At 44.7% G+C, this 12547-nt stretch overlaps 1 protein-coding gene across 2 annotated transcripts in view; it reads right to left on the bottom strand.

Annotated features, from left to right (window-relative positions):
- Positions 1–7998: 7998 nt before the first annotated feature.
- rtca (RNA 3'-terminal phosphate cyclase) overlaps positions 7999–12547 on the bottom strand; it is a 12873-nt gene continuing 8324 nt past the window's right edge. The window contains exons 9-12 of one of the 2 annotated variants that reach the window (XR_014569347.1): positions 12477–12547; positions 10696–10800; positions 8265–8435; positions 7999–8208 (exon numbers count right to left, since the gene is read on the bottom strand). The exon at positions 12477–12547 is cut by the window's right edge and continues 24 nt beyond it. Coding sequence is in view for 1 of the 2 variants with exons in the window: in XM_083766899.1 (XP_083623025.1) it covers positions 8346–8435; positions 10696–10800; positions 12477–12547 (266 nt within the window). In the remaining variant the exon portion in view is untranslated. Of the gene's footprint in view, positions 8436–10695; positions 10801–12476 lie in introns of both variants that reach the window. The other variant, XM_083766899.1, reaches the window with a different exon arrangement.

The following is a 12547-nucleotide window of genomic DNA, read 5'->3' as shown; positions in this document are numbered from 1 at the left end:
GACAATAACATAACCAAACATGTTGTAAAAGCCTGTGTGAAAAGCAGTGTATTCTTCAAGATGTCCACACTGCAGGCTGCAGATCAGATATTTTCAAATGGCCTAAAATATTATGTGAGGCTGAAGGTTAAATATGTGAGGTTAAAATCTGAATCCCCCCCCCCCCCCCCACCCATTTTCCCCTTATTGTAGGCAGTGTTGTTTTTGGCAGCAAATTTCTATTTTAGTTTTAGTCGTTGTCTCTTGAATAGTTTTCACTTAGTTTTAGTCACATTTTAGTCACCTGGAATGTTCTAGTGTTTAGTCTAGTTTTAGTCGACTAAATCTACAGTTGATTTAGTCGACTAAAATGTGTTTTGACAGGCCTTGATGTCGTTGTAATGACATATTTTACACTTTGGTTGCATGCGCTGCGACGCGTTGCGAGATTGTAGATCTGCTATTTTCAGCATGCAACCCAGCATAAAACTGGATCTCTTGTCCACTAGTCCCTTACTAACATTTTAGTCTAGTTTTTATTTGTTGACGAAATTGTCAGTATATTTAGTCTTAGTTTTAGTCATCGTAGATTCGTTTTTATTTAGTTTTAGTCAGTGAAAAAAGGTAGTCGACGAACATTTTTCGTCTTAGTTTTAGTTGACGAAAACAACACTTATTGTATAGGCCTACAGTATATGTTTCTTTTCCCTTTTTTACCTCCTTTATGATGATTTACTGTTTTGCCTATATAGAAGTGTATATTCGTACGTCTCTAAATGTGTTGATGAATTGAACAAGGTGGACCCTCTTGTAAACAAGAGGTTTATGCTTTATGGTGTCGCCTACTCACTTTTAAGAGTTTTTTTTTATATTGAGTTATACTTGAAATGTAGGCCTACTGTAATTCTGCAAACTGTTAATCAATCAATCAAACAATCACGGGTGAAGTGGGTAAAATGTATGTTTTATAATAATATTTAAAGTAACTAAAGTTGTCAAATAAATGTATTGGAGTAAAAGTACAATAATTACCTTTTAGATGTAGTGGAATAGAAGTAAAAGTATTGGAAATTGTAAATACTCAAGTGAAGTATAAAGTATAGGCTACAAATACTTCAAAACTACTTAATGTCCTACTAGGCCTACTTACTCAACCACTGAGAGCTTATTTTAATATTATGTTTGTTTAATTTACAGCATTTAAGACCAAACGAGAAAACAATTCACGTCAACAGTGTTTTCTTCGCCTCTAAAATAACCAGCAGGAGTTTGTCACAACTTTCTGTGTAACACCTGGGCTTCTTAAAGAGACAGTGCCTAGCAACCAGTTAGTTACAGTCACTATGGCGTCCATAGCAACCAATACACACCGTCTGTCTGTCTGTCTGTCTGTCTGTCTGCCTGTCTGCCTGCCTGCCTGCCTGCCTGCCTGCCTGCCTGCCTGCCTGCCTGCCTGCCTGCCTGCCTGCCTGCCTGCCTGCCTGCCTGCCTGCCTGCCTGCCTGCCTGCCTGCCTGACCATCTGTCCATTGTACCAAGACATCAGAGACACATACTTCCCACAGATTACAACCACACACGGAGATTTTGAAAACATGACCAATGACAAAAAACTCCCATATCTGCTGGGCGAAGTACAAAAATGTGCAAACACAGCAGCAAGATTTGTGAGTTGCTGTGATAGGAGAAGGATATAAAATGGAACACAACCACCCTAAAGACTAATCATTGTGTATAACTATATTCCTGCACTATACCTGCGAGTGATCTTGGTACATAGAAGTTGATCTATTGAAAATCCTGACCTTCAAAGTACATAATTTTTGTTTTGATTGTATTGCTGTATTGTTGTATTGTTCTTTCTGCTTTGGCAATGTAAACGTATGTTTTCTCATGCCAATAAAGCCCTTTGAATTGAAAAATTGAATTGAAATTGTCTGCCTGTCTGTCTGTCTGTCTGTCTGTCTGTCTGTCTGTCTGTCTGTCTGTCTGTCTGTCTGTCTGTCTGTCTGTCTGTCTGTCTGTCTGTCTGTCTGTCTGTCTGTCTGTCTGTCTGTCTGTATGTCTGTCTGCCTGCCTGCCTGCCTGTCTGCCTGCCTGCCTGCCTGCCTGCCTGCCTGCCTGTCTGTCTGTCTGTCTGCCTGTCTGTCTCATGTCTGTCTGCCTGTCTGTCTCATGTCTGTCTGCCTGCCTGCCTGCCGTATGTATCACAATCACACCTGTGTGAGGGCCCCTGGGGGCCCCTGGGGGTCCCCGGATCTCAAGGGCCCCTGGGGGTCCCCGGACCCAAGTGACATGTAGATGAACGAGGTGTAATTACATGTCCCGTGCTGAAGATGGCACTGTTGCCACATCTCTGGGTCTAACATTTCCTTTTAATTGACAAGTTCAAGTGCTGTTGGCTCAATTAATCGTCTTGTGTTCATTCATTATTAATCAGATCATGTGATATAATTGGTCCATTGACGTTGATTAATGAATTATTCATCAGATCATGTGATATAATTGGTCCATTGATGTTGATTCATTAATTATTCATCAGATCGTGCGATGTGATTGGTACTGTGATGTTGGTCATCATTGTGTTGACCTTTCCCAGGCCAGCTTGCCTCATGAATACGTAATGAGCTGTGACGGGTTGGGTGTCGACTCGACTCCACCACAAACGGTAACGTGTCATTAGTCAGAAGGTTCATTGTTCCGAAATTACTATCCCTATCTCTAACCCTAACCTAAACCTTACCGCAAGCACGGGAGCAAACCTAAACCTAACCGCAAGCACGGGAGCAGTGCATGTTCGGACTAACGGGACTTCGGATCTATGGGCAGTTCCCCCACAAACACCACAAACAGTGGTGTTTGTGGGGGAGTAGATTGTAGATCTGCTATTTGCACAGATTTTGTGTGTTGCTTCAAGTCCAAGATGTTCACCACAGACAGAGACACAGACATCTTGTACAGAACACACAAGTTCAAACTCACACAGTTTAGATGTGTTTCAAGTCAAATCTCCAAGAGACGCTTTAGAGAAAACATGAGTTAAGGTGTGAACTGAGGTCTGTGGTGTTTAGAAATGAACTGAGGTCTGTGGTGTTTAGAAATGAACTGAGGTCTGTGGTGTTTAGAAATGAACTGAGGTCTGTGGTGTTTAGAAATGAACTGAGGTCTGTGGTGTTTAGAAATGAACTGAGGTCTGTGGTGTTTAGAAATGAACTGAGGTCTGTGGTGTTTAGAAATTAACTGAGGTCTGTGGTGTTTAGAAATGAACTGAACTTCCCATTGCAGTCAAAACTACAGACTCCATCATGGCCCGTAGCACTTGCCCGCTAGCCCCTTAGATAGCACTTTATGTAGACTTAGCTAGCATTTTACACAGACTTATATAGTAGCATGTTATGTTGACAGCACTATAATTGCATTTTCTGTAGTCATAGCACTTTATAGTATATAGCCTACTGTATAGTATAGTATAGTAGGCTATAGAGCGTCGCAGTCCTGCCCCCTCGAGAGACCCGGAAAATAAATCGCCGTTCATTTTCCTCATAGGCATTTCTTAAAGTATTTATTTAAAGACGGTTACGCCGCGGACAAAGCCAACTCGGATCGTGACAAATCATGGCAATGAACACAATATTTTGGGCCGATCAAATCATTAGAAAGAAGAAAATAAAGGCAGGAGACAACACTATTTGTTTTGTTTTTCTTCTTATAAATTATTTGATCGGCCCCATCATTGTCATGATTTCTCACGATCCGAGTTGGCTTTGTCCGCGGCGTAACCGTCTTTAAATAAATACTTTAAGAAAAGCCTATGGGAAAAATGCATTGGGATTTATTTCCTGGGCCACTCGTTGTTCTGAAAGGGGGAGGGACTGCGACGCTCTATCTATAGTATAGTATAGTATAGTTTAATTATATAGATATTCCACTGTTACGTTCTTAGCTTACGCATGTTTCATGATAACTACTTGTTATGTATGTGATGTATTTCCATGCTTTTTGTTCTTGTAAATCTCTCTGGAACCCATTCTGGGCGGGAACCCCTATTGGTATCTTACCCCCTCAGGCCGGGCACCCAAATATGGGTGCCCGGCCTTAGGCCTTAGGCCTAAATGGGTTAAGAGCGTCTAAATGTCTAAACTTTAAATTGTACAAGGACTCTATTCTATAGGGTCTTTTAGCCCAAATGTTTTACTGGACCAGTGTCTAATTATCAATCAATCAATCAATCAGTCATTTATGCACTCCCCCGCCCACAACAGTGTGAAATAAAATCACACTCAATAAAATCAATAAAGTCAAGTCAATAAAATCAACGATCTACAATCTCACAAAGCCAAGCTGTGACATGTTGTGGACATTTTGAACGGTTGAAATAAGATTTTAGGTGTTTGAACTGTAAAATGGTAAATGGTAAATGGTGCATTTATATAGCTCCTTTATCCAAGGCGCTTTACATAGATTGTGCATTACATTCACCCATTCACACACCTTTACATATAGATTGTGTATTACATTCACCCATTCACACACACATTCATACACCGATTGCGGCGGAAGCCATGCAAGGCACCAACCTGCACATCGGGAGCAATTTGGGGTTCAGTGTCTTGCCCAAGGACACTTCCACATGTAGACAGGAGGAGGAGCCGGGATTCCAACCGCCGACCCAGGGATCATTGGACGACCTGCTCTACCTCCTGAGCCACAGACGCCCACTATTCCTGCTCTTTGCTGGGGACCCCCTGGAACCCCCTCCATGACCCCTGGGGACCCCCTGGAACCCCCTCCATGACCCCTGGGGACCCCCTGGAACCCCCTCCCCACTTTGAGCAACAGCAATATTACACGGAGCGAAAGAGGAAAACACGTGGAACCAAATGGACCCTTACGGGTCTGTGACTCTGAGAGTGTAACACATGGAACCAAATGGACCCTTACGGGTCTGTGACTCTGAGAGTGTATAACACATGGAACCAAATGGACCCTTACGGGTCTGTGACTCTGAGAGTGTAACACATGGAACCAAATGGACCCTTACGGGTCTGTGACTCTGAGAGTGTATAACACATGGAACCAAATGGACCCTTACGGGTCTGTGACTCTGAGAGTGTAACACATGGAACCAAATGGACCCTTACGGGTCTGTGACTCTGAGAGTGTAACACAAATGGACCCAAATGGACCCTTATATAACAGTGAACCAGGTGACTGACCTGCGATGAGTGAGATCCAGACCCTGTGAGGAGCGCTGCTGGGAGGAAGGGTCCAGTCGGTGTGGTCCTGACCGCTCCAGGTCAGAACCTCCGCCATGACGAGAAACCACGAGCCCAACGGCTTCCCTCGGTTTCATCCTTTTGACAAACTGTCGTCCAAACGGTCCGATCTGAACGCTTCCATGCAAACTGGTCAACCTGTTACCAGTCTGGCAAACTGGTCAACCTGTTACCAGTCTGGCAAACTGGTCAACCCGTTACCAGTTACCAGTCTGGCAAACTGGTCAACCTGTTACCAGTTTGGTAAACTGGTCAACCTGTTACCAGTCTGGTAAACTGGTCAACCTGTTACCAGTCTGGTAAACTGGCCAACCTGTTACCTGTCTGGCAAACTGGTCAACCTGTTACCTGTCTGGTAAACTGGTCAACCTGTTACCAGTCTGGTAAACTGGCCAACCTGTTACCAGTCTGGTAAACTGGTCAACCTGTTACCAGTCTGGTAAACTGGCCAACCTGTTACCTGTCTGGCAAACTGGTTACCAGTAAGTAACCTGGACTGAAGCCGATTACAAAAATAAACGCCTTCTAAATCTGTAATTTAGAAAATCTGCATTCTGAAAACCTTGAAAAAATAAAAGTATGTTGCTACATCCTCTCCATACAGACTGCACCAGAATGCCTCTCTGTCTCCAAAGGTAGAGTTACAAAAAGCTGTCCCTTCCCACGATGGGTTAAAGTACTCAGTCGTAGTTCAAAGATACTCCGTCAATAAACGCATGAAGCTACAGTGAGTCTGGATGTTACGACGACGAGACAGAGAAAGACCTCTAAGACCATCAGGGTCCATTCTAGACGTAAATATCTGATCTATAAACCCCTCTAAGACCATCAGGGTCCATCTAGACGTAAATATCTGATCTATAAACCCCTCTAAGACCATCAGGGTCCATTCTAGACGTAAATATCTGATCTATAAACTCCTCTAAGACCATCAGGGTCCATTCTAGACGTAAATATCTGATCTATAAACTCCTCTAAGACCATCAGGGTCCATTCTAGACGTAAATATCTGATCTATAAACTCCTCTAAGACCATCAGGGTCCATTCTAGACGTAAATATCTGATCTGATGATCGAACACAGACGTCTGGAAAGAAAAACAACCTACACGTCCCGAAAGAAACTCCACCAAGACAGACGACTGGACGAGCGCACACACACACACACACACACACACACACACACACACACACACACACACACACACACACACACACACACACACACACACACACACACACACACACACACACACAGGGGGGGGTCAGGTTACCTGGGTTTGGGTTTCAGGGTGTTCTTATATGGATCAGGTGGTTTCAAAAGGCCATGTGTGAGGGTGTATGTGTGTGTGCGTGCGTGTGTGCGCGTGAATGCGTGTGTGCTCTGTGTGTGTGTGAGCTCTGTGTGTGTGTGTGCTCTCTGTGTGTGTGTGCTCTATGTATGTGTGTGTGCTCTCTGTGTGTGTGTGTGTGCGCTGTGTGTGTGCGTGCTCTCTGTGTGCGTGCGCTCTGTGTGTGTGTGTGTGTATCAGGTATAAGGTGTGAGTTTCCACAGACTCAGGGTCACTGCCTCCATTGATGCAGGTTTAAATTGACTTCCTGTTGTTTATAAATATATAATAATATATAATTTTAAAATGTTTCTCATAGTTTTTATCTCACGATTTTGTAACCCATTTTTCACCCAGTGTCAATAATTATCTAATGCACTTCCTCTGCCAACCTGGGGAGAGCAATGGACTGACCTCATGCTCTTCTATGCATGAGGAGTCCAAGCTGCTTCTACACGGGGAGAACATGTGAGGGTACCTACCCTAGGGGACACGGGGAGAACATGTGAGGGTACCTACCCTAGGGGACACAGGGAGAACATGTGAGGGTACCTACCCTAGGGGACACGGGGAGAACATGTGAGGGTACCTACCCTAGGGGACACGGGGAGAACATGTGAGGGTACCTACCCTAGGGGACACGGGGAGAACATGTGAGGGTACCTACCCTAGGGGACACAGGGAGAACATGTGAGGGTACCTACCCTAGGGGACACGGGGAGAACATGTGAGGGTACCTACCCTAGGGGACACAGGGAGAACATGTGAGGGTACCTACCCTAGGGGACACGGGGAGAACATGTGAGGGTACCTACCCTAGGGGACACGGGGAGAACACGTGAGGGTACCTACCCTAGGGGACACGGGGAGAACATGTGAGGGTACCTACCCTAGGGGACACGGGGAGAACATGTGAGGGTACATACCCTAGGGGACACAGGGAGAACATGTGAGGGTACCTACCCTAGGGGACACGGGGAGAACATGTGAGGGTACCTACCCTAGGGGACACGGGGAGAACATGTGAGGGTACCTACCCTAGGGGACACGGGGAGAACATGTGAGGGTACATACCCTAGGGGACACGGGGAGAACATTTGAGGGTACCTACCCTAGGGGACACGGGGAGAACATGTGAGGGTACATACCCTAGGGGACACGGGGAGAACATTTGAGGGTACCTACCCTAGGGGACACGGGGAGAACATGTGAGGGTACCTACCCTAGGGTTGGAGTGTCTAGCGACCCATACATACATATGCACATTAAAGCTATAATAGGACACACAGACATTTCTTAGATAAACAGTACAATATTTTAAAATGAGTTCAAAACATCACGCTGAATAAAAAACAAAGCAAACAATCTAACAACTTTGAATATTTTCATTTTTTATACCTTATCACACACAGTTTTGAATCGTTTGACAGTTTTTCATCTTTTTCACAGTTTTGAATCGTTTGACAGTTTTTCATCTTTTTGACTGTTTTTCATCTTTTGACAGTTTTTCATATTTTTGACAGTTTTTCATATTTTTGACAGTTTTGAATCGTTTGACAGTTTTTCATCTTTTTGACAGTTTTGAATCGTTTGACAGTTTTTCATCTTTTTGACAGTTTTTCATCTTTTTGACAGTTTTGAATCGTTTGACAGTTTTTCATCTTTTTGACAGTTTTGTACAGGCACAAACCCTGGGGTGAAGGGAGGTGGGAGGGGCTTGAAACAGCCAATGAGACGGTCCAGTGTTGGCAGGAGGCGTGGCTACAGGTGAGCGTTGGTGACCCCTGACCCCTGGCATTCGATGATGTTACATCCAGGCTCGTCTTCACAGGAAGTGATCGTAAACCTGGCCTAAAAACACAGGAAGTGATCGTAAACCTGGCCTAAAAACACAGGAAGTGTTACATGTATAATATTAATACTAATACCTGGGTCAGTATTATAGTAATCTGAGTTCCCAGAAGTTTTATTTTTCGCCACTAGGCGGGCGAGAAAGACTTCTGGGAAAAAAGGACCGTATCCCTGTGAGGGAAGTACGTTGCGCTCAGAATCTGAGCGGACACTCCCCTTTCCGGTCTGAAGCACTGTGCATACCATGAAAATAGTCCGAAGGGAATCCAATTCCAAATTGAATTGTAGTAGGCCACCACCGCTCAAGGAGCAATTGTTTCCCTTCCGTCTTATTTAGATGTAGCGCCCACTCCATGTGGAACCCGCCCCTGCCTTTTGATTCGCATTTCATTTGAAACGCAACGCACTGGGCCACGCCCCTGCTGCACAGGATCTGAGGCCAACTTTCCTAGACTAGTATTATAGTATTATACCTGGGTCAGGGTTAGGGTTAGATATTAATACCTGGGTCATGTATTATATTAATACTAATACTAATACTAATAATGTCTGTAGACATTTTTAAAGCACAGCTCAAGACCAGGGGGGCAGTCAGACAGATATTTAACCAGGGGGGCAGTCAGACAGATATTTTGTGAGGCCACCAAGGAAATCGGGATTTCCTGAAAGTTCATATAATGGCCTGTTGTGGCGCTGTCATTGGGCCCAAAAAAACCCATAGCCCCATAGAGGTCCATGTATTTGGGCCCAACTTCACCTAGACTGTATTACCTTAATAAACATGGTCATGAATACTTTCTGCTTCCAGTCACTAGTTTAAAGTCTCATTTCTAATGTCATAATATTCTTTTTGGAAGATTATGGTCCCATTTATTAAAAAAATGACCATAAAGTCGCGTATGTTCTGAGGGGCGTGGCTACCGTTACAGTCTATGATCGGGATCCCCCACCCACTCGAGTCAAAATAAAAACCAACTAAGAAGAAGGGGGGAAGTCCAGCCTCGTTGTCTGGGCCAGCCAATGGGCCAGCTGGGCCCAAACGGATCTAGAAAGATGGCGATTTACAATTCAAGGACTGACAGGCATGTGATGTTTCTGGATCGCGGTGCTGTGTGCGTAAAGGAGTCAGATGAGGCGACCCTCAATGAACCAGACAGAGGAGTTTTCTTTCAATCCCAGTGTTGTATCGCAGTTTTATTGGTACAAGCACGGCTCAATGAACAAGGCAACGTGGGGACAACGGCCCACGACAAGAATGGAGACACACACGACAAAAGTCCACTCGAATCAACTTGTATCTGTCTGTCACATCGTATAGACAAAAACGTATTGCATTTATACTACAGAAACTTAGAAAGTCAAAAAGTCCCTCCTCACATCAAGGAGGTGGGACTTCAAGTGTCCTTGCTTTTCCTGACCAATCAGTGACTAGGGCTATTCTGAGTGACACTCAGACATCTTGATGAGAACTGTTTAACAAATTTAAACATGTAACTATAAGAATGAAATGTATGTACCATATCAAATATACAGGACATTGATTACCATGTAATGAAATAATTAGATATAATTGTATTCTTAGTTCTAGATGCATATTTGGCAAGGATATGTTGTATTTATGACAGACAAACAGAGTATAGAGACTCAGAGATGAGTCTAGCAGCTGACACCAACCTGCAGTAGATAAGAGTTCACACAGACTCTGTGGGTTTTAATTACACCCCTAAAAAGAAGCCCTATTATCTCAGGTGGCTCCATAAATAACTCTCTTATCTTCGAGGAATCACTGTTGAGCAAATTGACTGAAAATAGTAACTAGTAACAGCTGTCTTCTGGGCTCATTGAGTGAGCTTTAGTGACCTCTTCACTCAGGCTTCTAACTGCATGTAAACCATAGGCCGAAATGTTATTATGATGTGTACAATTATGACATGTATTAAGGCATATGCTTATGGAAATATACATCACTTCATTTTACGTTCATGTTAGACCCGGGGAACGCTTTGTCCATATTTTTTACAGTCTATGCTCAAGACCCACTTCTACACCCTTGCTTTTAATTGATCTTATATTTTTTTGTTATTCATGTCCTCACTGTATTGCATTACTGCTTGTTTTTTTTAATGTTTATGGCTTGCTTTTCTTTTATTCTCCATTGCTCTGTGAATCACTTTGAGCTGCATTTCATGTCATGAAAGGTGCTATACAAATAAAGTTTTATTATTATTATTATTATTATTATTATGTATAATATTAATACCTGGGTCAGCAGCTCAGCCACGTGTACAGCGGTCTGGGTGTGCAGCGTGACGGCTCCGGTTCGAATCCGAGACGTTCCCTTAGCCAGAGCCATGAAGATGATGAGCTGTGTGCACACGCACACGCACACACACACACACACACACACACACACACACACACACACACACACTGTTGGATAACTAACTAAGGCCTCTTTTCCACTATGGGGTGGAACAAGAACCAGAACTTTCCAGATCCCAGAACTACCAAGAACCTGTGAAGTTCCAGAACCAAGTTCTGCTTCTGTTTCCATATAACCAGAACCCAGAACTTTCAAGAACCTGTTAAGTCTGCCCCCCCCCCCCCCCCCCCCTATTCCCCCACTACTGAGTAGCTCGGCCGGCAGGGCCCCCCCCTTGGCACGGCCGGGGGGGTCCCGGAATACAGAGATATTCATGTTTATGTTTATTTATTATTCAACAGTGGTGGAAAGTACCTATGTATATAGTATTGTACTTAAATACATTTCGGCCATTTGAAAATAGACAATCTACAAGCTCGATGAGACACGTGAGCTTGTAGATTGTCTATTTTCAAATTTATTTGCTTTATTGTACTTTTCTAAACCAATAATATGAACATATTTTTATATGCCACATGTCACATATGCCACAGCTGTGGCTGCCACATGCCACAGCTGTCACATATATATGTTTCTGTGGGCTTTTCCAGGTTATTTTTCTGTGTGTCCGCGGCGCTGTGTCGCACTCAGAAGTTTAAAATGTGTGGTGTTGTGTTGTGTGGCTGTGCGCTTCGCCTCGCTCCGGTCTCCTCAGTGTTGTGTTGTGTGGCTGTGCGCTTCGCCTCGCTCCGGTCTCCTCAGTGTTGTGTTGTGTGGCTGTGCGCTTTGCCTCGCTCCGGTCTCCTCAGTGTTGTGTTGTGTGGCTGTGCGCTTTGCCTCGCTCCGGTCTCCTCAGTGTTGTGTTGTGTGGCTGTGCGCTTCGCCTCGCTCCGGTCTCCTCAGTGTTGTGTTGTGTGGCTGTGCGCTTTGCCTCGCTCCGGTCTCCTCAGTGTTGTGTTGTGTGGCTGTGCGCTTCGCCTCGCTCCGGTCTCCTCAGTGTTGTGTGGCTGTGCGCTTTGCCTCGCTCCGGTCTCCTCAGTGTTGTGTGGCTGTGCGCTTCGCCTCGCTCCGGTCTCCTCAGTGCTGTCACCTCAGCTCAACCAATCAAGAGCAGCAGCGCTGCCCGACCCCGCCCATAGGTTCCCAGAACTCAGTGTTAGTATTACCTCAAAAGCAGGGCCGGAAAAAGGTTCTGAGAACCTGGTCTGAAACCGTGCCGTACCACGCTGTGCTCTGTGGAAACAAACCCAGAACTAAAAAAATAGGTTCAGGTTCTGGAAAGTTCTGGTTCCACCTTGCTAGTGGAAAAGGGGCCTTATACTCACACTGAAGGTCTTTTCAGAGCAGCTAGTAATTCCTTTCCAACGAGAGGCCTGAGTTTAATTACTACATTCAGAGGTCAGAATGTGAAAAGTACTGTCTCTGGACACTGGGGGAGTGGCCAGGTGAACGGCCACAGTGAACGCTGGCGACTAACTAGACCTGGATTGTGCTGAGCTATTGCTCCATGCTACACTACGCTACGCGACATGAGGGGCGTTGTGTGTGTGTGTGTGTGTGTGTGTGTGTGTGTGTGTGTGTGTGTGTGTGTGTGTGTGTGTGTGTGTGTGTGTGTGTGTGTGTGTGTGTGTGTGTGTGTGTGTGTGCGTGCGTGTGTGTGTGTGTGTGTGTGCGTGTACCTGGTCTTGTAGGAAGTCGTCTACACATCCATTGTGTTTGATGTTCTTCAGTAACATCTCAGCTGCTTCAC

The sequence above is a fragment of the Protomyctophum parallelum genome (genome assembly GCF_964188405.1).
Source record: "Protomyctophum parallelum genome assembly, chromosome: 6".
Taxonomy (NCBI): Eukaryota; Metazoa; Chordata; class Actinopteri; order Myctophiformes; family Myctophidae; genus Protomyctophum; species Protomyctophum parallelum.
The sequence above is the reverse complement of the archived record's forward strand: the minus strand, read 5'-3'. Positions and strand labels throughout refer to the sequence as shown.